The sequence below is a fragment of the Trachypithecus francoisi genome, unplaced genomic scaffold (assembly GCF_009764315.1).
Source record: "Trachypithecus francoisi isolate TF-2019V2 unplaced genomic scaffold, Tfra_2.0 Lachesis_group2, whole genome shotgun sequence".
NCBI lineage: Eukaryota > Metazoa > Chordata > Mammalia > Primates > Cercopithecidae > Trachypithecus > Trachypithecus francoisi.
The window spans coordinates 66,425,893-66,449,711 of NW_022681465.1; the positions used below are offsets into that span (position 1 = coordinate 66,425,893).

The 23,819-nt window shown below is 45.0% G+C and overlaps 2 protein-coding genes and 1 pseudogene across 3 annotated transcripts in view; 1 reads left to right on the forward strand and 2 right to left on the reverse strand.

The window, feature by feature from the left end:
- The first annotated feature begins 573 nt into the window (after nucleotides 1–573).
- On the forward strand, nucleotides 574–1,016 carry LOC117064456 (60S ribosomal protein L27-like). Its single transcript, XM_033178591.1, has one exon. It carries the CDS (start codon nucleotides 574–576, stop codon nucleotides 982–984), a length of 411 nt encoding a protein of 136 aa, XP_033034482.1. The 3' UTR covers nucleotides 985–1,016.
- Nucleotides 1,017–8,940: 7,924 nt separating this feature from the next.
- Nucleotides 8,941–23,819, reverse strand: part of MTMR12 (myotubularin related protein 12) — an 88,543-nt gene continuing 73,664 nt past the window's right edge. Inside the window, exons 11-16 of one of the 2 annotated variants that reach the window (XM_033179285.1) lie at nucleotides 23,111–23,189; nucleotides 21,650–21,720; nucleotides 18,603–18,775; nucleotides 14,526–14,693; nucleotides 13,030–13,191; nucleotides 8,941–9,649 (exon numbers count right to left, since the gene is read on the reverse strand). In XM_033179285.1, coding sequence (XP_033035176.1) covers nucleotides 9,080–9,649; nucleotides 13,030–13,191; nucleotides 14,526–14,693; nucleotides 18,603–18,775; nucleotides 21,650–21,720; nucleotides 23,111–23,189 — 1,223 coding nt within the window. In that variant the 3' untranslated portion in view covers nucleotides 8,941–9,079. Of the gene's footprint in view, nucleotides 9,650–12,965; nucleotides 13,192–14,525; nucleotides 14,694–18,602; nucleotides 18,776–21,649; nucleotides 21,721–23,110; nucleotides 23,190–23,819 lie in introns of both variants that reach the window. The other variant, XM_033179286.1, reaches the window with a different exon arrangement.
- On the reverse strand, nucleotides 14,335–14,447 carry LOC117066177 (annotated as a pseudogene).

Consider the following 23,819-nt stretch of genomic DNA (forward strand, 5'->3'; position numbering starts at 1 on the left):
AGTAATCACTCGTTCATTACTGTATTTGTTATTCTTTGTTTTCCCTTTCTCTGTTCCCCATCATTTCACAGTCGTACCTGGAACACTGCCCAGATAAACCACTTGCACCCAAATCCTTGATCTAGAGCCTGCTTCTGGGGGAATCCAAAATAAGACATATAGACCTCAGGCAGAGAGCTCCTAGACAGGAGCCATGGTGGACAGAAGGCCACCGGCAGAATTCATATGCCCTGGGCTCCCACACAGCTCTAAGGAATGAGCAAGGAGGCCCCCAGATATAACCATGATTGAATATCCAGTAAATCAACTATAATGTAATTATGATAGAATTTCCAGTAAATCTGGTAGGCTGTCACAGATTGACCTAAGTCAACTTGGCCATTCGGCAATGGTGATATCCTCTGGTGTCAGTAGCTTCTGGCAGTTAGAGGCAGGCAGGGTTATAGCTCCCTGCTTCCATCACCACCACCTCCTCAGCAGTGGTGTTTCACAATGACAGCGGGTGCCTTGGACTTTCGTTAACAGCCCCAAATTTCTGCCTTTTTGCTGTAGGCCCGAGTGCTTGCTGCTTAGATGGGCAAATTCATGAAACCTGGGAAGGTGGTGCTTGTCCTGGCTGGACGCTACTCTGGACGCAAAGCCGTCACTGTGAAGAGCAATGATGATGGCACCTCAGATCGCCCCTACAGCCATGCTCTGGTGGCTGGAATTGACTGCTACCCCCACAAAGTGACAGCTGCCATGGGCAAGAAGAAGATCGCCAAGAGGTCAAAGATCAAGTCTTTTGTGAAAGTTTATAACTACAATCACCTAATGTCCACAAGGTACTCTGAGGATATCCTCTTAGACAAAACTGTCGTCAATAAGGATGTCTTCAGAGACCCTGCTCTTAAACGCAAGGCCCGACGAGAGGCCAAGGTCAAGTCTGAAGAGAGATATGAGACAGGCAAGAACAAGTGGTTCTTCCAGAAGCTGCGGTTTTAGGTGCTTTGTTTTGGTCATTAAAAATTCAAAAGAAAAAAATAGTCATATTTCCTGGTCTTAGACTTTGTGGAGGATTCCCACTCTCTGTCCTCAGGCCTCCACACAATACCTTGCATGAAAGTTTTACTCTTAAGTTAGATACAGGCTGGGCGCGGTGGTTCATACCTGTAATTCTAGCACTTTGGAAGGCTGAGGCAGGTGGATCACTTGAGCTCAGCAGTTAGAGACCAGCCTAGGCAATATGGCAAAACCCTGTCTCTACTAAAAATACAAAAATTAGCCAGGCACAGTAGCACGAACCTATAGTCCCAGCTACTAGGGAGGTTGAGGTGGGAGGATCACTTGAGCCTGGGAGGCAGAGATTGCAATGGGCCATGATTGCGCCACTGCACTCCAGCCTGGGTGACAGAGTAAGACCCTGTTTCAAAACAAAAACAAAAAGATGCAATGAGATAGCAGGACCAGCTAACCCTGCAGTCCATCTGGTGATGTGGAGGGTTTTTAGGCCTCATTCTCTGCTCTGGTGCATTTACACTGCTGAGCCTGATGGATTTGTATATGCTGTAGGTGTGAGAGTGATGCCTCTTTGATATTTCTAGCCAACCACATACCTCAAGTACCCACTCACTGCACCTTTGAAAGATGATTTTTAACATTCCATGTGCTGCTCAACAAACCTTCTGGGATAGATTTTGAAAACATTTGAAGTGCTTATGCAGCCACCTTTGGAACTTAGGTTCCTGTTTAGGATACTTCAAATGTTCATTGTTCCTGGGGTGGAGATTAAGTTTAAACACACACACACACACACACACACACACACACACCCTCTGTTTACATGATGTATGTAAATGACCAAACACACAATAATAGCTCCATGCACTGAATATTTACATTATAATAGACACTTACCTTTAACCCTCCAACTCCCCAGTGAAGTGGGTTCTGGGCATGGTGCCATTTTACTGAGGAGATGGAAGGATGTTATCCTACAGTTTGTAAGCTGCAAAGCAGGGGTTCAGACTCAGACAGTCTGGCTTCAGAGAGCCAGAACTGGGCACGGTGGCTCATACCTCCAAACCCACCACTCTTGGAGGACAAGGCAGGAGGATAACTCAAGCTCAGAAGTTCAAGACCGGCCTGGGCAACATAGTGAGACTCCATTTGTACAAGATGGAGGTCAAGGCTGTAGTGAGCTGTCGTCACACCAATGCACACCAGCCTCGGAAACAGAACAAGATCCTGTCTCAAAAAAATGTTTGTTTTTTTTTTGGCCGGGCGTGGTGGCTCACGCCTGTAATTCCAGCACTTTGGGAGGCAGAGGCGGGCGGGTCACGACATGGTGAAGCCCCATCTCTACTAAAAATATTTTTTAAAAAATTAGCCGGGCGGCCGGGCGTGGTGGCTCAAGCCTGTAATCCCAGCACTTTGGGAGGCCGAGGCGGGCGGATCACAAGGTCAGGAGATCGAGACCATCCTGGCTAACACAGTGAAACCCCGTCTCTACTAAAAAGTACAAAAAAAAAAACTAGCCGGGCGAGGTGGCGGGCGCCTGTAGTCCCAGCTACTTGGGAGGCTGAGGCAGGAGAATGGCGTAAACCCGGGAGGCGGAGCTTGCAGTGAGCTGAGATCCGGCCACTGCACTCCAGCCTGGGCGGCAGAGCAAGACTCCGTCTCAGAAAAAAAAAAAAAAAAAAAAAAATAGAAAGACTTGGCCAGGTGCGATGGCCTATGCCTGTAATCCCAGCTCTTTGGGAGGCCAAGGCAGGTGGATCACTTGAAGTCAGAAGTTCACGACCAGCCTGGTCAACAAGGCACAGCCCCATCTCTACTAAAAATACACACCAAAACATTAGCCAGGTGTGGTGGTGCGTGCCTGTAATCCCAGCTACTCGAGAGGCTGAGGTGGGAGAATTGCTTGAACCTGGGAGGCGGAGGTTGCAGTGAGCCAAGATTGCGCCACTGTACTCCAGCCTGGGCGACAGAGCAAGACTCCATCTCAAAAAAAAAAAAAAAAAATGATATACAATGCTACTATCTACCATCACTCCAGAACATTCCCTTGTGCCCCTTCCCAGTCCACCCCTGCCCCTCCCCTACCAATCTCTACTGTTTCCCCCCAACCCCACCCCACCCCCATCAGCTGGGGAGAGAGGAGAGGTCTTTTCTATCCTCTCCTGGAGGCTACTGCAGCAGCATTCCAAGCAGAGTCCTCAGGGTCAGTCCAAGGATGAAATGCCATCTGTCTGCCTTCTTTTCTTTCCCAGGAATGGCATGCACTTGTGCCCTTTCGGTGCTGGGGATGAGTAAGCACGACATTCATTGCACCTCAGACTTCTGCGAAGACAATTTGAAAAGTCCTCCCTTCAGGATTTCATAAAAACTATCAGGTCCAGACAGCCCTTTATGAAACTGGCTAGCAAAATGAAAGTTTTTAAAAAACAAGTCCAAAAAGCTTACTGTGTGTTAACCTACAGATTATATATTGAAAAAAGCTTACTGTGCATATTTTCATATGATGACACACTTCATATCCTTTAATTGCTAAGGGCAGACAGTGTAATTGGGGATTTAAAAAGAAAAGAACCTGGGTCTGAACCACAAAACAAGCTGAGATGCCTGTTTTTAAATATAAAACCACTCAAATTACTTTTCAATATATGATATTTAAAACACTGATTTTGCACTACCCACAGCTAGCCTGGCTATCAACAAACTCAAGTGTAGGCACTTGGACACGTCCCTGGTTACACTGGAACTCACGGTACAAACAGGGTTTTGCCTCTCCCACCCTCATGCTAGTACTTTTCAGGGTGTTGTGTGTGTGTGTGTGTAAGGTGGACCCAATAAGGCCATGCGTCTCTATAGATCTTGTCTCTGCAGCAGGGCAGGGGCATCCTGCATGCTCAGCCCCAAATTGTCCTGCCCCAGGGACGCCTTTATAAATAATCTAGAGTCACAGTGGGACACAAGCCCAGCTCAGAAAACAGGCTTTTTTATTTTTTATTCTTTTATTGTTTTTGAGATGGAGTCTTGCTCTGTTGCCCAGGCTGGAGTGCAGTGGTGTGATCTGGGCTCACTGCAAGCTCTGCCTCCCGGGTTCACACCATTCTCCTGCCTCAGCCTCCCGAGTAGCTGGGACAACAGGTGTCCGCCACCTCGCCTGGCTAACTTTTTGTATTTTTAGTAGAGACGGGGTTTCACTGTGTTAGCCAGGATGGTCTCGATGTCCTGACCTCGTGATCCGCCCACCTCGGCCTCCCAAAGTGCTGGATTACAGGTGTGAGCCACCGCGACTGGCCAGAAAACAGGCTTTAGACAGGACCCCTTCTGCCCCCAACTCCCTTAATGATAGGGGGCATGAAGCCACAGGGGCTAATTCCCGACAGGAACCAACTCCCCACCCTATTTCACATTGGACGGAGAATATTCCACTCTTTACTCCCCAAGTCCCTCCATGCCCTCACCTGGACATCAAGGAACAAGTAAAATCAAGAGTGAGAGACAGTTGAGTCCACCAAAAGTGCAAGAGCTAAACACATGTGGAAAATAAGACAAGAAGCTGCTAAACTCTACAGTCACAACTACTACTTGGGAATTTAATACAAGCACCAAAGAAGCAAAACATCTGAAAAGCACGTGGCATTCATGAAAGCTTATTAAATTCCAGGGATGTCTCAGAGCTAGCTTTCCGGACATAGTAGTGTGGGCCTGGCCAGATAGGAAAGGGGGATGGGGACAAGCAGCAGAGTGGGAAGCCTCCTCTGTAGGTAGGAAAGGTCAAAGAAATATGAACCTTGTTTCTCAGAACATACAAAGTGCTATGTCTCAATCTAGTTAAGCATTAAGCAAAACGAATTAGAAACAAATCCTACTCTCATAAGCCATCTCACCCTGTGCTCGTTCACTTATCCTCTCTGGAAGCAAAAACAAAGCCTTTTTCTATCTTTCATGGTTTAAATGAAACCAGAGATGGGTTAAATGTATTCAGATCTCTTCCAGAAATTCTTATTCCGGAGTAACAGAATTCCAATTTTACAGACCCCCACAAAAAGCAAAGAGGTAATAATACTTCAGGATTTTTAAAAACTCTTTTCTTTTAATCACCCTGTCCCCACCCTATTTTTTCTTCAGCACTGTATCATCACCCAGGATTTTTTTTTTTTTTTTTTTTTTTTTTTTCCCCCAGACAGAGCCCTTCTCTGTTGCCCAGGCTGGAGTACAATGGCATGATCTTGGCTCACTGCAACCTCCGCCTCTCAGGTTCAAGTGATTCTCCTGCCTCATCCTCCTGAGTAGTTGGGATCATAGGCATGTGCCACCACATCCAGCTAATTTTATTTTTTTAGTAGAGACAGGGTTTCACCATGTTGGCCAGGCTGGTCTTGAACTCCCGACACTTCAGGTGATCCGCTCGCCTTGGCCTCCCAAAGTGCTGGGATTACAGGCGTGAGCCACCGTGCCTGGCTATATGTTTTATTTTTACTTTAGATTCAGAGGGTACATGTGCAGATTTATTACACGGGTATATTGTGTGATGCTGAAGTTTGGGCTTCAATTGAACCCATCATTCAAATGGTGAACACAGTACCCAATAGGTAGTTTTTCAACCCTTCCCTGACTCCATCCCCATTTTGAGTCCCGTGTCTGTTCTTCTCATTTTTATGTCCAATATCCAATGTTTAGTTCCCACTTAGGAGAACATTCAGTATTTGGTTTTCTGTTTCTGCATGAATTCACTTAGGATAATGGACTCCAGCTGCATCCATGTTGCTGCAAAGGACATGATTCCATTCTTTTTTATGGCTGTATAGTATCCCATGGTGTATATGTACCACATTTTCCTGATCCAATCCATCGCTGATGGGCACCTGGGTTGATTCCATGTCTTTGCTATTGTGAATAGTGCTGTGATATACATGTAACTGCAAATTACCTGAGATTTTAAATATTTGTTTGGCTATTGGTTCCCACCACCAAAACGCCCTGTGCCCCACAAGAACACAAACTCCACTCTTCACTGCTGTCACCACTGGCCCTGCCAAATACCCAGTACATGCTCAATATTTCCTGAAAGAATGAAAGGGATTACTCCATGTGTTATACCAACCACACCAAGTACAGCATTGCTTATAAATTGTGCTTTAATTTCTGCAATCAGATATGACGCAGTGAGATACAAGTATAAACTTTCATTGTGCATCCAGAAAATACAAAGCACATGGATACAGGTTTAGCTCAGCAGCTTATTCCCTTATAAAGAAAAAAGTTTTGAATTTAATTAGTTTATCTTCAGTGTAAAAACCTGGAGGTATAAACAAACTCAAGATATTATATACAGTAAATTATTTTACATTTCCAAACTTGCACAGTACAGCATTTTAAACAAAGTAAATGGTCTCATTTCAGCTTTCACTGTTAAGCATAATCCACGTCCCAATCTCGGATAAAAATTTCACAATATATAAACCCACTGAGAATTCTGTACACAAATACAAGTTATAGAAATCTGATTTCAAATATAAATACAAAAATTGTCATGACCTGACACGTTACAACAGCTTATTTTTCTATTGTAATTTTAAAAAATCATAGAAAAATATTTCAATGCACATTCAACTGCTATGACAAAGGCCATGACCTTGTGCCTTTAAACCATACTTCGTAGAGTGTAAAGCATCACACCGGGCATTTTTGGAATGAAAATTACGAAGCCTGAAGAGGCTACTGTATAAATATTCATGTTATAATGTGGTAACAAAAATAGCTCCATAGCATATTTGGGAGGCAATGGGGCAGAGAAGGAAGTGGAGGTTAGTGCTAATTTAAGAAGGCCTATAGAATGTATGTGAAGGTAGCTAAGGAACTAGTTAGTGTATTTTAAAATCCCTATTGCAAGCCTAACACTGACCTCGCTAGTAACTCTTAAGGCAATCAAGACGGAACATGTGTTTGGCCCCCAGATGCACGAATCCTCCCCTCCCCTCAACCTTTGTTCATCTTAACAGACCAACCTGGCTCCTGCACTAATACGGAGTGGGGAGAACAGCAAAACAAGTCACCGTATGCACAAAAGACAATTCAGTGCAAACCTAGAAACTCCTCCTAGTCAACAGTTCCCAATTTTCTTTGTTTGGGACGAGGTCTTGCTCCATCACCCAGGCTGGAGTGCAGTGGCATGATCTTAGCTCTGCCTCCCCGACTCACGGGATCCTCCCACCTCAGCCTCTCAAGTAGCTGGGACTACAGGCATGCGCCACCACACCCGGCTACTTTTTGTATTTTTAGTAGAGATGGGGTTTTGCCATGTTGCCCAGGCTGGTCTCGAACACCTGGGCTCAAGCAGTTTGCCCGCCTCAACCTCCCAAAGTGCTAGGATTACAGGCATGAGCCACCACGCCTGGCCTCAAATTTTCTTATTACCCTTGAGCAACTGAAAGCTTTTCTGGACGGGCGCGGTGGCTCACGCCTGTAATCCCAGCACTTTGGGAAGCTGAGGCGGATGGATCACAAGGTCAGGAGATTGAGACCATCCTGGCTAACACAGTGAAACCCCATCTCTACTAAAAATACAGAAAATTAGCTGGGCGTGGTGGCAGGCGCCTGTAGTCCTAGCTACTCAGGAGGCTGAGGCAGGAGAATGGCGTGAACCTGGGAGGCGGAGCTTGCGGTGAACCGAGATCACGCCACTGCACTCCAGCCTGGGCGACAGAGCGAGACTCCGTCTCAAAAAAAAAAAAAAAAAGTTTTTCTAAACATGTAACATTCAAATTGGGATCCATACTGAAAAGCAAATATATGTAAAAAGGCAAACATTCAATTTAAAACATTCTAATGAGTTTTGGTTTTTTCCTCTTTTATGGGATTTGACAGGGTTCCACTGAGAACAAAAAAATCAACAAAACAAAACAAAACAAAAAACACTGCTCCTTACATACAAAGTACACTTTCCTGCATTAAAAAGAAAAAAAAATATATGTGTGTATATATGTATATATATATATAATTTAGACAGCAGATCCAAGAAGGTGACCAGGCATAGTCAAGTTTCTTCTATGGCTTTTAAAATCACTGAGGTATCATATGATAATCATCACTTCTGATACTTATGTTTAAACTGCTTTCCTATGAAAGCCACATTCAAAAGTGACTCAATCCCATCAGTCCATAAAGGTGAAAGAATGTGAGGAACTCGGCTCAGGGGTTGCGGCAGAAAACCACAATCACAAGTGCTCCAAAGCCTCAGCAGGCAAGTAGAAAAAGGCGAAGCGATTTGTTCCAAACAACGAGAGACTCTTCAGAGGAATGGAAGCTCCTCAGGAAAGATGTCAGGCAAAGAAACAGATCCCCACAGCATAACCAAGAGGTTTGGCAATGAGACACAGGGACTATGCGCACCAAGGCAGGGAGTGCAGAGGGACAGCGGTGAGTGGGTGGAGCAGGCGGAAGAAGACCTGGGGCTGGCAGCACAGAAAAGAGGGTGGTGGCTGACTAGCCCCCACCCACAGGCAAAGCATCAGGATGGACGACACCAGTGGAACTTCCCAGGTGTTTTACAGGCAAGGGGGCATAGAAAGAAAAACTGTGATGGTTTAAGTAAATGCCACACATCTTAATACCTCTATCTGAATCTTCAACTCGCCATACAAATACGTAAAGCTGAACTTGCTTCTATAATTGAGATGGGTTACACGGAAACTTACTATTTCCAATGACTGGATAAATTATCTTGGCACAAAGAGGGTCTGAAGAAAGTATCAAGTCCAAGAATATCTTCCTGAAGCCCTTTCTGGTAGTAAACTGGCCATTGCAGGCTCTGTATAATACTTAGGCATCAGAAAACGGTCACAACCCTATTACTGGTCAAGTAATAATTCCTTCCAATTAATAATACTACAGATGCAGTTTCAATTGCATAGTCTTTTAGAACCATGAAACAATAATGAGAGCCACCTCTTTTCCCGGAGGCCCAGCTTTACTCCCATGGAGTGCCAGGCTAAGGACCCGGCCAGCATTAGCTGTAGAGTGACACGAATCCGGGGATCAGCTGTCCCAATCTCCCACATTCCTCTTCCACAGTCACTCAACAAACAGGTCACACGTCCCCTAGGTCCACGAACTCATCTTCTCGTTTGGCCAAATCGTCTTCATCTCCCAAAGCTTTCCAGCCACTGGTGGGTAAGACCGGCTTAGAGGAATGTCGCTGGAGCAGAGCGAAAGGAAACAAAGAGGACAGGCGGGCAGAGTTCCTCAGCAGGCAGGGGGCCTCAGCCTGGGGGGCCTGCTGGCTGTGGTGTCTCTCGTCGATCTTCTCTTGTAAACTCTGGACTTCCTCCATCATTTCCAAGAGTTTGCTCATAGTGGCCACTCGGCCACCACCTAGGATTTGGGCTTCTGGAATCCAGCGCAGGTAGCGCTGGGCCCAGACTTTGATTTCAGGCCCCTCAATATGCGGTAACAACAAACCATGGTAGTCAGTGGGCTTGCTATGCCAGCTGTCATAGAACTCTCGAAAGTTGTCTTGGAGCTCATCAGAAGAATTAATAAGTTTGCTAATTCTCTTGCCCAGAAGGTTTTTAATCAAATGATCTGTTTCTTCCCTGAAAAATCCTCTTTTGGGAGATGACTTAGATTGCGTAAGTGGCAAAGAAAGTTGTCGCTGATGCTTTGAGAGGAAACACAAATAAAAATCACTGGTTAACATCACAGGCACAGTTAACAGATGTTACCATAAAAAACAGAGCGTAACCCTGCTTTAACAAGTTCCAAGAGACATCAGCGTTGCCATGTGAATGCACACTCATTAACACATGGTGACATCCAGAGGTGGAGTGTTCCTGTGTATTCTCATGGTGCACACTGTACCAGAAACCAATGGGAAAGCAGGTGTATGTGGCAGCTATGCAGAAAGGCATGCTGGGACAGAGAAAGGAGCTTTCGGTGCCCTCCTCCTCTGTCACAGGAGCTCCACAGGACACAAAGTACTTCTGAAAAAGCTGTTGAACTGGAGATAGTTTAATGATTGAGAGGAACTTGTGGCTCAGGCCTATTTGTGTTCCAAAGGGAAAAAGATGTTTCCTCTTTGAGAACTTTAAGGCTGTTAACCACTACAATCTTCTCAACAACTGCAAGCAGGCACTGCTGACTACCAGAAGATGGTATCGCATGGGTGAAATAGCAGCTTATCAGACATCCAGTGGGAGTTTAAGTCTAAGTCATAAAGATTCTTTTAGATAAAGAAAACAGGCAGGTGAGAGCAAAGAAATTTGATGAGCCAGCTAAGTTGACCAGATTTGTCTGGCAACCTGCAAGAAGTAGAAAATGTGAGAACATTTTCACATTTTCCTATTTCCCCCCTTGGTAATTATCTCTGTGGCCAGAGCAGAGTATTATATTTGGGGGTGCACTGGAAAGGGTTGTGGGGCTGGGTGCAGTAGCTCATGCCTGTAATCCTAGCACTTTGGGAGACCGAGGCAGGTAGATCACCTGAGGCCAGGAGTTCAAGACCAACCTGGCCAAAATGGCAAAACCCCATCTCCACTAAAAATACAAGAAAATTAGCAGGGTGTGGTGGTGGGCACGTGAAGCTGAGGGAGAACTGCTTGAATCCAGGAGGCAGAGGCTGCAGTGAGCCGAGATCATGCCATTGCACTCCAGCCTGGGCAATGAGTGAAACTCTGACTCAAAAAAAAAAAAAAGAAAGAAAGGGTTATGAAAGATGGATGTGGTCAGAAGGTCATGAGGGTTCCCCAGTGCCCAAAGGAGAAGTAAAAAAATGTGGAGAGAAGCTGTTTGTCCAGCTCTTTTGCTCCTATTCATCTGAAGAAGAGATAACAACTTAACTTTCAGGCTTGCTCTAACTCTAACATATTTCCATCAGTGTTTCTTCCTTGTAAAAAAAATTCTTTATTGTAAAGAAAATTATTTCCTTATTATGAAATATGGAATAAAAATAAAAATATTAAAAAGAAAGCAAAACCTTCCAGAAGACCACAACTTGGAGGTGACCAGGATTTGACTTTCCATCCAGGCTCAGGAGAGATGAAGGCCAGGATTCAGTGGCCTCTCTTTTCTCCATTGTGAAGATGTGCCAGGCAGGGCAGGGACTACACTGAACCGTCACCCAGTGCTTCCTGCCTGCTTGGTTCTGTGCTCAGTACTCACATTCACTGAGCACCTCATTCTCCAAGTCACCATTATTGCCCCATTTTACAAGCGAGGAAACTAAGGCACAGGAGTAAGCAATCTGCCGAAGGCACTGCTGCTCAGTGCCAAAGGTGATAGTTCAAATAGTCTGGCTCCAGAGCGTGGGCTCTCTACTGAGCTCTCCTTGGTTATGGAAGGCCCCCTTCTATCTCCTAAGCGAAAGGAGCACTCAAGACCAGCTGACATGCCAGCAGCTCCGCAGGCCAAAGCCTGGCCTGGGCCTGCGGCTGACACCAAGGCTGCACACTGAAATGGGTCCCTCCCCGTGTGGCATTCGCATGGCAGCACCACATGCTGCTCAGCCCCTGCTTCCTCGGAGTCTCTGCAGAACTTCCCCCAGGCCACCAGGCTGCTTAACACGTCGCCCCACCTGATATCTGGTCTTCTTACCCAAAGGCTTCAAGGCTACTTTTCGCCCCCGTCCCAACTGTGATTTAGCTATTTCGACCTGAAATTCTCCACCCCTTCAGCTCAGTCCTTTCCCACCTGCCAACTCCTGGAGCTTAGGCTGTCTGTCTCTATCTCCCAAGGAAAAGAGATGATTAGAAAAGCTGGGTCTGAGGAGAGACATGAAATCCATTATTGGAAGGGAGAGCCTTAGGTTCTCCCCTGTAAAACAAGGGGTTGTCCTTGCTGTCTCTGAGGTCCCCTGCCACTCTGGCACAAGGCAGTTTCTGTGGTGTCAATCCGGCTCTCATGAGAATGTGCATGCAGCCACCAGGGGGCACAACACACTGAAGAAAAACCGATTTCTGGCCAAGCTGTTCTGGGGCTCAGGGCAATTCTGGTCAAACTAGCAGGAAACGCTCAGTCAGAAAGGGGAAGCTCCACCCTGGGCCTGCGGCCCCTAAAAGGGCAGAGTGGCCGTTCTGAGTCGTTCACCAGCCAACATCGTCTCTGCTGGCCGTGGCTCACCCAGGTCCCCAGTCCTCTTTAGAATGGAACCAACTCTGACACCAGAAAGGGCCAGGCTTTCTGAAGCCCCTCCAGATCAGGTAGGATAAGGATGGCATGGAGAAGGCAGTGACATGCATCGACTTGGACTTACCATCACTGCTCTCTCTTTTGTGGACTCTGTGAGGGAGAAATTCTGGGTCTGAAGACAGAGCTAGGGAATGTCAGTTAAATAATTCATCAGTTAGGCAACTTTGGGACTATCAACTAAAATGAGTTTCTGACATTTGTGGTTCATAGCATAGGTCAGCAAACTGGCCACCCCTCAGGCCAAATCTGGACGGGTGCCTGTTCTCGTGAACACTGGAACACAGCTATGCCTACTTGTTCGCCTACTAAGGCTCCTTCTTTTTTTTTTTTTTTTAAGTAAAGGCATAAAGAATGGCTAGTCCATGGGCAGAGCAGCCTAAGGCTTCTTTTGTACTACAACAGTAGAGGGGTACTTGTGATAGAGACTTCGCAGCCCTTGACAGAAAGAGTTGTGCAACCCGTGGTTTACAGGCACAGCTCATTAAGAAAAGTCTACTATTTATTATAATAAATGAACCAGTACTGGCCAAGTAAAACCCACACATTCAGTGTTCCTTTTACTCTACTAACACACACACAGAGGCAGGACAAGAGGCACAATTCCATGGAGTATGACCAGGGCAGCAGCATCCACTGTGACATTTGACAAATGGCCCTGTTGCACCAGGGCAAAGGTGATTTGCTGAAAGCAAAGGATTCTAATGGTCCTTGACAATTTGACCATCACAAGTTTCGACTCTGCAGACTGCTTCGAGGGGTAGAACATGCTGGCAGACAGAATCTGTAAGTACCTTTTATCATGACATGCATGGGGTCTGGGCAGCTGAACGGGGTTTAGACATGTGGACATCTTACTTTGAAGCGCATTCCTTTCCGTTGGCCTTTGTCCAGTTTTGGCTTTTCCACATAAAGAGGGTTTTTGAGCAACGTCTGGGCTTTGGGTTCAAACTGCACCGACCAATCCCACACGGTGAGCAGATTCAAAGGCTTGCTTTGTGTATCCTGGCCTTCTCTACCCTGCCAAAACAAGCACAGGTCACGCTGTCTTCCAGGGAGGGCTGAGGAAGGCAAACACATACTTCTGGACACAGGCACCAGGAAGTGTGCTCCTGCCCTGCCCTGAGAATGAATAATCGTGGGCACTTCATTTTTAAAGGCTGAGGCTACCTGTGATTATTCGCTACAAGCTTTTGTTGGGGGAGGAGTGCAAGAACAAGGACACTTCCTTTCCAGCAGTCTACACATCAGCCGCTGTGCTGGGTGCTTCCACAGCCTCGTGAGGTAACTGGTGCTTTTCCAGTTTTACATTTGAGGAAACCAAGGCTCAGAAAACTGAACTGCCCAAGGTCATGAAGCTGGTGAGTCACAAGGCTAGGCTCTGAAAGCAGGGCTGTTGCTCCTACTTCACCGGGGGATTTGGTAATCTTCCCAGCTCAAGGAAACCCTGTACCCCTCAGGAGGCTGCTCAGAAGCACCGAGATTATCTAATTGGGGGCAGAGCCCAGGAGGGGCCAAAAGGGTTAAGATGGAAGGAAACGCCTAGCTTCCCTGCTCTGCTGGCCCCCATTCTCTTTACAGAGGAATTCCAGGCATCAGGCAAACGGATGACAGGACATCTGGTCTGACTGTCTTTAAAACAGACAGCTTTGAATTTTGCTTAATTCCCCAGCTTCAACACTTGCTTCCAGCTGCAATATTTACCACGTGACCACAGGTGAGTTACTGATCCTTTTTTAGCCTCAGCTTTCTCCAGGATAATAAAAATGCATACGCCATAGGGTGCTGTAAGGATTAATACCTAAGAAACTCTTAGAACAATGTTTCGTATATAGTGTTCCACACCTTTTTTTTTTTTTTTTTTTTTTTTTTGAGACAGAGTCTTGCTCTGCCGCCCAGGCTGGAGTGCAGTGGCCAGATCTCAGCTCACTGCAAGCTCCGCCTGCCGGGTTCACGCCAATTCTCCTGCCTCCATCTCCTGAGTAGCTGGGACTATAGGCACTTGCCACCTTGCCCGGCTAGTTTATTTTTTTAGTAGAGACGGGGTTTCACTGTGTTAGCCAGGAAGGTCTCGATCTCCTGATCTCATGATCCGCCCGTCTCGGCCTCCCAAAGTGCTGGGATTACAGGCTTGAGGCACCGCACCCGGCCCAGTATCTTTTTTAAAATACGAAATGTCTCATGAGTTTGCATGTCATCCTCTCGCAGGGGCCATGCTAATCTTCTCTGTATCATTCCAACTTTCTTTAGTGTATGTGCTGTCAAGTGAAGACCACTTTTAGCATCAGTATTACTGCATCCTACTTGTGAGAGGAAGCCTCTTTAATACACAGGTTCCTAAGAGGGACTCTTACCATGTTAGTATCTTTTTGATGAGGTGAATTGAAGAAGAAGGTGCTAAAAATAGGTATGTACAGGCTGTCTGACAAAACAGTCAGGTAAGTCTCTGTGAATTCAAATGCCGGGGGATGCTGGTGCACCAGCTGCCAGACACAATCTAGGAAAAGCAGGAACACAGGAACCTGCATGAAAACAAGATACGTTACTTGGTGGGCAGAGCCCAGTGCAAGCCATCCTGAGTTCAGGGGACAGCACCTCAACAGCTGTGAAATAAGCACTTCTGGGGACTTCATTCTCTGGGAAACACAGAATACTCCATTCCATCCCAAGTGAGAAATATGCTCAACTGAAATCACATGCTTGCGATTTATGTACCTGTGTCAAAGACATTTCAAAGATGAAATGTGTAAAAACCTCATTATGGATCAGTGTTACAGATGAGCATCTGCAATGGATTCTGATAATAGAAAACACTAACTTAGAACCTCAATTAGGCAAAATGTTATCTCCTCCAAAAAAATTCCATTCTTCCACTAGTAATACTATATTACCAAAAAATGTACTTAATTATGAGTGCTACTTTGAATTTTGTCAATACAAAGTTACGGGGGATGGGAGGGAACTTTCATTCCCCACCTGCCCACACACTGACAGGGTTTGATTCTGAAGACCAACCTGTAAGGAGAAGCCTCCTGCCCACCCCACAGTGAGGGCCCGCAAGACAACGGGGATGGGAGACAAGGGAGAAGCAGTGAAAGTGAGTTTCAAAATGTTTTCAAAATGTATCTTTACAAATCCACAAGTATCATTTATTAGCTCCCAGAGGTGAGCCCTTGATGAGCAGAGAGAGTAGTTTCTAGTATGCTTTATCATTTAGAGAGCGCTTATCCTCCCTGATTCCCCAGTGATCCTGCCAGGGGGCTAAGACAAGCTATATTAGTTTCTCCCTTACAGAGGAGAAAACGGAAGATTGGAGATGCCCGGAGGCCGGCCCCCAGGGTCTCACGCAGGGCTCATGAGAGAGAGAGATGCGTGGCAATGCAGCTCTTAAAGCGCAGTGCCGCCTCAATCTTATCACAAATTTGACCACCCAATTTTCCTTCAAAATTCCAATGTGTCCACATTGAGATGCTAAGAAACATCTGTACAGCAACTTTATTTCACACCTCATTTTATGCATAATATCATTAAATAGAGTGGAAAATATTTGAACTGCACTGTATAGGCAGGGCAATAGGCTCAGAAAATACGGGTGACCTCTCCAAGGGCTGGGTGAACAGCAGATCAGGTCTCTTCTTAGACTCTTTCCCCATTAGACATGGTGTCTGCCAGTCCCCACTTTTCTCAAGATATACAAAAACATATGGCTAGGTGCTGTGGCTCATGCTTGTATTTCCAGCACTTTGGGAGGCTGAGGCAGATGGATTGCCTGAGCCCGGGAGTTTGAGACCAACCTGGGCAACATGGCAAAACCCATCTCTACAAAAAATACAAAAATTAGCTAGACATGGTAGTGCACGCCTATAGTCCCAGCTACTCAGGAGGCTGAGGCAGGAGGATTGCTTGAGCCCAGGGGGTTGAAACTTCAGTAAGCCATGACTGTGCAACTGTATTCCAGACTGGGCAACAGAGAGAGACCATGTCTCAAAAACAAAACAAGGCCGGGCACTGTGGTTCACGCCTGTAATCCCAACACTTTGGGAGGCTGAAGTGGGTGGATCACCTGAGGTCAGGAGTTCGATACTAGCGTGACCAACATGGTGAAACCCTGTCTCTAATGAAAATACAAAATTAGCCGAGAATGGAGGGGCATGCCTGTAATCCCAGCTACTTAAAGAGGCCGAGGTAGGAGAATCACTTGAACCCGGAAGGATGAGGTTGCAGTGAGCCAAGATCGTGCCATTGCACTCCAGCCTGGCCAACAAGAGCGAAACTCCTCCAAAAAAAAAAACAAGAAAAAAAAAGAAAAAGAAAAAAACAACCATACTTATCTCCACAAAGTATCAGCTCTTTCTGCCTACCATGTTATGTAAATGCCGTCACCCTTTCAAATTAATTCCTTAAAGTCCCTTCCAGGACTGAAAGATGTGATTTCTATTCAGCTCAATGGGATACAGATGAGTACAGGTCAGGCCTGAAAGAAACCATCCTGCTCAGTGAGAGAGACCTGGATCACCCCAGGAACCTGTCAAGCCCTTACGATCAGGAGCCATGGCTCTGTGTACCCACAGCATTCTGTGTCAAGCTGTTTCGCACCACAGACAGACATGCTGACTACCCGGAGTATGAAAAACCACAAGTCACACTGCTAGCACACGTCAGCTCTACAGATGAGTTGATTAAAGAAAGTTTGTGTGTTTTCATTTTTCCTTTCACCAATCATCAATAAGGCAGCCAATGGAGTGTGTACAGCTGTCACCTAGACATGTACACCACAATTTGGGGGACTCATTTTCACCAAGTGACCTAAAATGCTAACTCTCCTGTGCCTGAACTTGGAGGCCCAGGCCTGAAGCAATTAATCCAGACACAAGCAGAAGAGGCTGTGGGCACAGTCCCACCCAGGCTACCACTAAGGCCCTGGTAATAGATGGCATTAACATAACCCTGTGCTTTATTTCATTTTTTTTTTTTTTTTTGAGACAGAGTCTCACTCTGTCACCCAGGTTGGAATGCAGTGGCACGATCTCGGCTCACTGCAACCTCTGCCTCCTGGGTTCAAGTGATTCTCCTGCCTCAGCCTCCCAAGTAGCTGGGACTACAAGCATGTGCCACCATGCCCAGCTAATTTTTTGTATTTTTAGTAGACATGGGGTTTCACCATGTTAGCCAGGATGGTCTCTACCTCGTGACCTTGTGATCTGCCTGCCTTGGCCTCCTAAAGTGCTGGGATTACAGGTATGAGCCACCGTGCCTGGCCCTGTGCTTTATTTCAAAAAGGTTTATGTGTAAGGAAAATTGACTCTGAATGGCTGGGTGCGGTGGCTCAGGCCTGTAATCCCAGCACTTTGGGAGGCTGAGGCAGGTGGGTCACTTGCGGTCAGGAGTTCAAAACCAGCCTGGCCAACATGGTGAAATACCATCTCTACTAAAAACACAAAAAATTAGCTGGGCATGGTGGCGCACACCTGTAATGCCAATTACTCAGGGGGCTGAGGCAGGAGATAAGCTTAAACCCAGGAGGCGGAGGCTGCAGTGAGCTGAGACTGCACCACTGCACTCTAGCCTGTGCAACAGAGCAAGACACTGTCTCAAAAAAAAAAAAAATTGACTCTGAAAATCTGAAATCATTCAGTTCCAAAATCTAAAACTTTATTTATTGTGAGATAGGGTCTCACTGTCACTCAGGCTGGAGTACAGTGGCACAATCATGGCTCACTGCAGCTTTGACCTCCCGGGCTCAAGCAATCCTCTCACCTCACCCTCCCTCGTAGCTGGGACTATAGTCAGGCACCACCATGCCCAGTTTATTTTATTTTATTTTTATTTGTGGTAGAGATGAGGTCTCTCTATGTTGCCCAGGCTGGTTTCAAACTCCTGTTCTCCCAAAGTGCTGGGATTACAGGCACAAACCATCACGCCTGGCCTCCAATTTTCAGATTAAAGATGTTCAACCAGTAATTGAGTGGAGTGCAATTATTCCAAAGTCCAAAACAATTTGAAATCTGAAACACTTCTGGTACCATGACTTTCAGATAAGGGATGTTCAACCTATATTTTTTGTAGGAAACCTGCACCCTGCATTATCTATTTATTGCAAAGACTAATTTTATAGAAAGGGTAGGAGTCTCCCTCACTGAGTTACTCTATATTTAAGTCTCATTAATAAATATTATTCCCACTATGAAATATGTATACATCCTTGGTGTACATAATTTAGAAAACTCTGAACATACCTGTTAATCTCTTTCCTCTGGGAAAGGTTTCACTATTATTTAAAGTATCCAAAGTCATCACACAATGAAATGATCCTAGTTTTCTTAACAAACCTGTTTGGCTTACACTTTGCAAGCAGCCACCCTACATCTGATGACAGGTATTAAATAAGAGATTCAGTCATGATGGAAACAGTCTGCAGTGAGGGAACTCACCTCCTCTTTGTCGTTCTGGCGGAGATGGTTGCAGCGATCCAAGAAACAGTGGCCACCCATGACCCACTCCTTTTGGATGAGGCTCTGGAAACCAATTCTGGTTCGGCAGTGGGGGTCCATCATCAGTTGCACCAGAGAGGAAATGAGACAGCAGAGGTCGGATGCATTCTCCTCTAGGAGAGGCCCCAGTAGCAGTGCAAGGAGGAAGGAGGGCATAAAATGTTAAAAAGTTTCCGAATGCTCTCACTTAAACAGTTAAAAGTAGGTTTTCCAACACCAAGGTCTACTATTAACGGTCATGCTCTTATTCCCTAAAGGCAAGGGCCAATAACAAAGGGTTATACTTTCAGACTGAGAGATGAACTGCTCTAGCATGTCTAGTACAGGTTCTGGCACAGGCTGGTACTAAATATGGATTTGCATACTGAATAAATGAATGCAGCATTGCAAAGCTACTTTCAGCATGTGGGGGTCTAGGTGTGCCACACAGAGACAACAGAATCGCCCACATCATGATGACCTGCCAGGCTCCGCAGGCCAAGACTAAAGCTCTTCCCTCCTGGGGTGTGGAAGCCTCCGTCACTGAACTCCTTCTGGGGTGTGGAAGCCTTCATCACCAAACTCACTGTTTCACGGCTCAGCTGCTTCTCAAATTCACCTCAGACATCCCTTCCTCCACTCCTAAGTCCTCCAATAACTCTACTTTGGAGAAAGTTTAATATTTCTTGACTGTAGCAAAATTATTTCTATTTTCAGCTCTGAGGCTCTGTCCTTTTCTGTTTGAGGAGCATGGAGGTGCCTGCTTCTCCTGCCTAGCCTAGGAGACAAACCCTTTTTGGTCTACTTCCACATGCCCACCTGCTGCACTTTCCAAAACTCATTTGATGAAAAGTTCACTCACATACTTGTTTAACATTCATGACTTAGAGCAAAAAACCACACATCTTTATCTGTGCATTTGTCTTAGAGTTTTAAGATCCTAAAAGTCAGGGTCTACAGCCCCATAGTTTCCCTTTCACAAAAACAGGTGCAACTCAAGTTGTTTTTAAAAAATGTCCATGAGGAGGATGGTGCTAGTATCACTGGCGTTAGAGAAACTTAAGACTGAATTGTAGGCTGGGCGTGGTGGCTCACGCCTGTAATCCCAGCACTTTGGTAGGCCAAGGCAGGTGGATCACGATGTCAGGAGTTCAAGACCAGTCTGATCAACATGGTGAAACCCCTTCTCTGCTAAAAATACAAAAATTAGCCAGGTGTGGTGGCGCACACCTGTAATCCCAGCTACTCGGGAGGCTGAGGCAGGAGAATCGCTTGAACCTGGGAGGCAGAGGTTGCAGTGAGTTGAGATCGAGCCATTGCACTCCAACCTGGGAGACAGAGGGAGACTCCGTCTTAAAAAAAAAGAAAAAAAAAAAGAATTGTAACTAGGGAGGTGCTCGTACTGTGACAACTCTTTCATCTTGACCGCTATAATCACAGAGCACTATAGGTCCAAGCTTACACTTCTCCCTCCAGGAAATAAGCCTCAACTATGAGATGACATGGGTTACAGAGAAACAAACTTTTGTTTTTGTCTTCTAGTGCTATCGGTTTTCAAAACAAGTTTCTTTTTTTGGAGAGAGTCTCACTCTGTCACTCAGGCTGGAGTGCAGCGGCACAATCTCAGCTCACTGCAACCTCTGTCTCCCAGATTAAAGCAATTCTTGTGCCTCAGCCTCCCGAGTAGCCAGGACTACACGCACACAGCATCATGACCGGCTAATTTTTATATTATTAGTAGAGACAGGGTTTCGTCATGTTGGCCAGGCTGGTCTCCAACTCCTGGCCCCGAGTGATCTGCCTGCCTTGGCCTCCCAAAATTCGGGATTATAGGTGTGAGCCACCGTGTCCAGCCACAAGTTTCATTTTTAAGGAACTCTTTCTTCTTGGATCTGAAGGGTGTTAATGATACTCCTGTGGGTAATGGAATGAGGGACTAAAAGAGATTTCAGAGGTGAGACAATTCAGCAGTCCATCCAGGAGTGAAGGACGTCTCAGTTCCATCAGTCAAAGATTCAGATTTCACTTTATGCAGCTCTGTGATTAATGTGTTCTGGCCCTGAATCCTTCCATTTCTTAGACCTCCAATCTTTATCCCTCCTCCTTTTCACTAGTTGCTCAGCACTTAAATAATACTCTGTTCTGTCATGGCTGGTTGGGTCTTTTTCAATAGCACACTTAAGGCAACTCTCTCATTAGGTTGCAAACTTCTAGAAGGCAGAACAGAGCACTGCACATGGCAGGGGCTCAATAAATGTATTCAAATCTAAGTCGGTCAGCCAATGTCAGATGGACAGAGCCACAGAAAGACACATTTTCCAGGCTGCCCTTAGAACCTAGGGCCAACAGTTACAGAGAGTTTCAGAGAATGATAAAAGCTTGGGGGTATAAGCATGAGACAATCTACTTAATTTGTAGTGTGGGGCTATACGAAACTTAATATTTCTAAACAGCAGGTAATGTTTGAGTTCATATGTAACTAGTTACAGCACCAGTCTTTGCTGCATGGTGGTTTACACTTGCTTTCGCACATTCTGAATGTTTGCATCATGTACAGCAAGTTAAGCCCACTGAGGAAAAGGAACTCACAGGCCACAAGTTTCTATGGTAACTGTATAAAGTTGTCAACCACAAAGATATAAAAATAACAACCAAGTCATCCATGGATCTCTTTATATAAGGATTCTAAAAAGATTTTAACTTTAACCAAGCTCAGTTAATATAAAACAAAATCCAAAACATTAAGAAATGTGAGCTTTGGTAAAGATACCAAAAAATTCCTTCATGGATGGTGAATAGATCTGCCAAGTTCGAAGTGAAATAATTTTGTTTTAAACTCTAACACTGAAATCCAAGGCAAAGGATTCCAAGGTTAGGGAGGAAGGAATAGGAAGGATTTCTACACTAACTCACTCCCTTTGTTTCCAAATACACTAAGCTATATATATAAAAATTGAATCTCAAGTGAAGGAAAATGGAAATCATCCTTTGAGCTTCCTATATATTACCTAAAAGAAGAACATTCATGTTTTGTGCTTCCATACATTCTGTAATCTCTATTGCTTTTTTCAGGCAACGTCTAAATAGGAAAGAGACAAGAAAAAGGGGCATTAGTTCATGAGCTTGGTAACAAAAACATTAAGTAGTTTAGAGATAGTCTGACTTGATCTTCAGTATTCTCTCTTATTTTTTTTTTCCATGTTAAAATCCTCCAGAAAAGAAACTAAATTCCATTTACATTATTTAGATACTGGGATATATTCCTGCCCATTAGAAACTGAAAATTTTCAGAAGGGAATCCTAAAATTGATGTGAAAATGCTCCTAGGTAATTTCTAAACTAGACATTCTTATTAAAAACTCATGCTTGAGTCTGCTGCTGAGCAAGATTCATAAAAATCAAACATACCTGGAGAATGCGAGACATGTCCAGATTACTTTACTTAAGGTGACCTGCTGAATGTATCAGAGTAGCTAAAAAGCTCCAATATGCTCAGAAATCCTTTTTGTCTCTCTCTACACATTATTCCCTTTGCAACTGTTGCCATTATTCCCAGCTTGGACTTGTATAACTGGGGGCCTTCACATATGTTGTCTTCTGCTTGCAGAGGTGTCCTCTCCTATCCCCCAGCCACCCTCCCTTCCCACACCCCGACCCTTCATCTGGCTAGAGATGCTCACCCTTCTCTGCCCACCCCACACAAAGAAGGGTTATTTGCTTTTATAACATTTATCCCTGTCTGCCATTATATATTTAAATTATGAGATGTGTAGCAGGATGTCTGAAGCACAGTTCAGTGTCTGGAGGGTCAAGGCTCCTTTCCACAGTACTCACTTCAGGAGGGCGAATGTGTGTGAGGCAGCAGGAAGCATTGCTCTCCCTCCTGAAATGTAGCCTAGCATTAGACCTACTCTCTCACCCTGATCATCACTTCTGTTTTGCACCTTTCTCTGCCATATCCTCTATTTAATGGCAACAGAGAAGAGCTATTCGATATAGAAAGTAGGAAAGGCAATATAACTGTTCTCTGGAACTCTCAACCTAACTCCCAAACCAAAAATAACTGACATTAATCATGGTTTTTAAAAACACAGATAATATACGCAAAAGACACAAGATTAAAAGAGGTATTCAGTGAAAAGTCAGTATCACTCCTGTTCTCACTCTCAATTTCCTCCCTGCAGGCCAGCACTGCTGCCTCAATAATAATTCTGGGTTGTCACTCTCTTTCTGTGGTTTTTCAATGCCTTGTCTGTAGAGTACACCTCCTTGTAAGCAGGTGGCATGTTCATAAATTCCTATCAAATGTGCCCAGAAATAAGTAGCAAATATAAAATCTAGCTGTAGAACATGTGATCTAAGAATATTTAACTGTGAAATACCAAACAGTTAAATTATTTGTCAGTTTGATCTCCTACCCTGAGTTAGACAATTATAAAATTCAAGAGTAAAACAATGGTTTGAAATACCTGATTATGTCAAGCCAGCTGCTACTTTCCAACAGAGAAAACCATTTTATATCTGTGTCCCAAAATTCAGTACTGTTATCTGAAAAAAGAAAAAGGAGTAAAGACGTCAGGTCATTGTTCACTGACATACTTGCCACAAAAATCCTGTGCTCCTCAACTGTGTCATTCAGATTAACAGTCCTGACTCAAACTGCAGAATCCAGGCACAGGACTCTATTACGAGTAAGGGTCATTTCAAAACTTCAGCTGAAACGGTTTCTGAGCTGTAGGCCCCTAGAAGGTTTTGGTGGTCAAAAAGAGATCTTTATTGCTGAAATAAGAAATTCCTACAATGCACACACAAAGCCATGGTTCATCCTGTAAGTCGACAGAGACTAACATGCTTTAGACAGAAATTGTTGACATCTAGGCTGCTAATTCTAAAAGTGGAAAATGCAACTGGATCCATCCTGATGCTACAGAAGCCTAAGGGTCAGACTTGACTTTCATTAGAATCTCAATGCACAAGTTTGTGCACCCAGCATAGCATGACATGACTCCCCCTACATGCCTTATAAAACAGAGAACCTTAAGTCTTACAGAAATCCAATATATTTAAAAGTTGCAAACTCAGGCTGGGTGCTGTGGCTCATGCCTATAATCCCAGCAGTATAATCCCAGAAGCAGGAAGATCACTTGAGGCCAGGAGTTTGAGGCTGCAGTGAGCTAT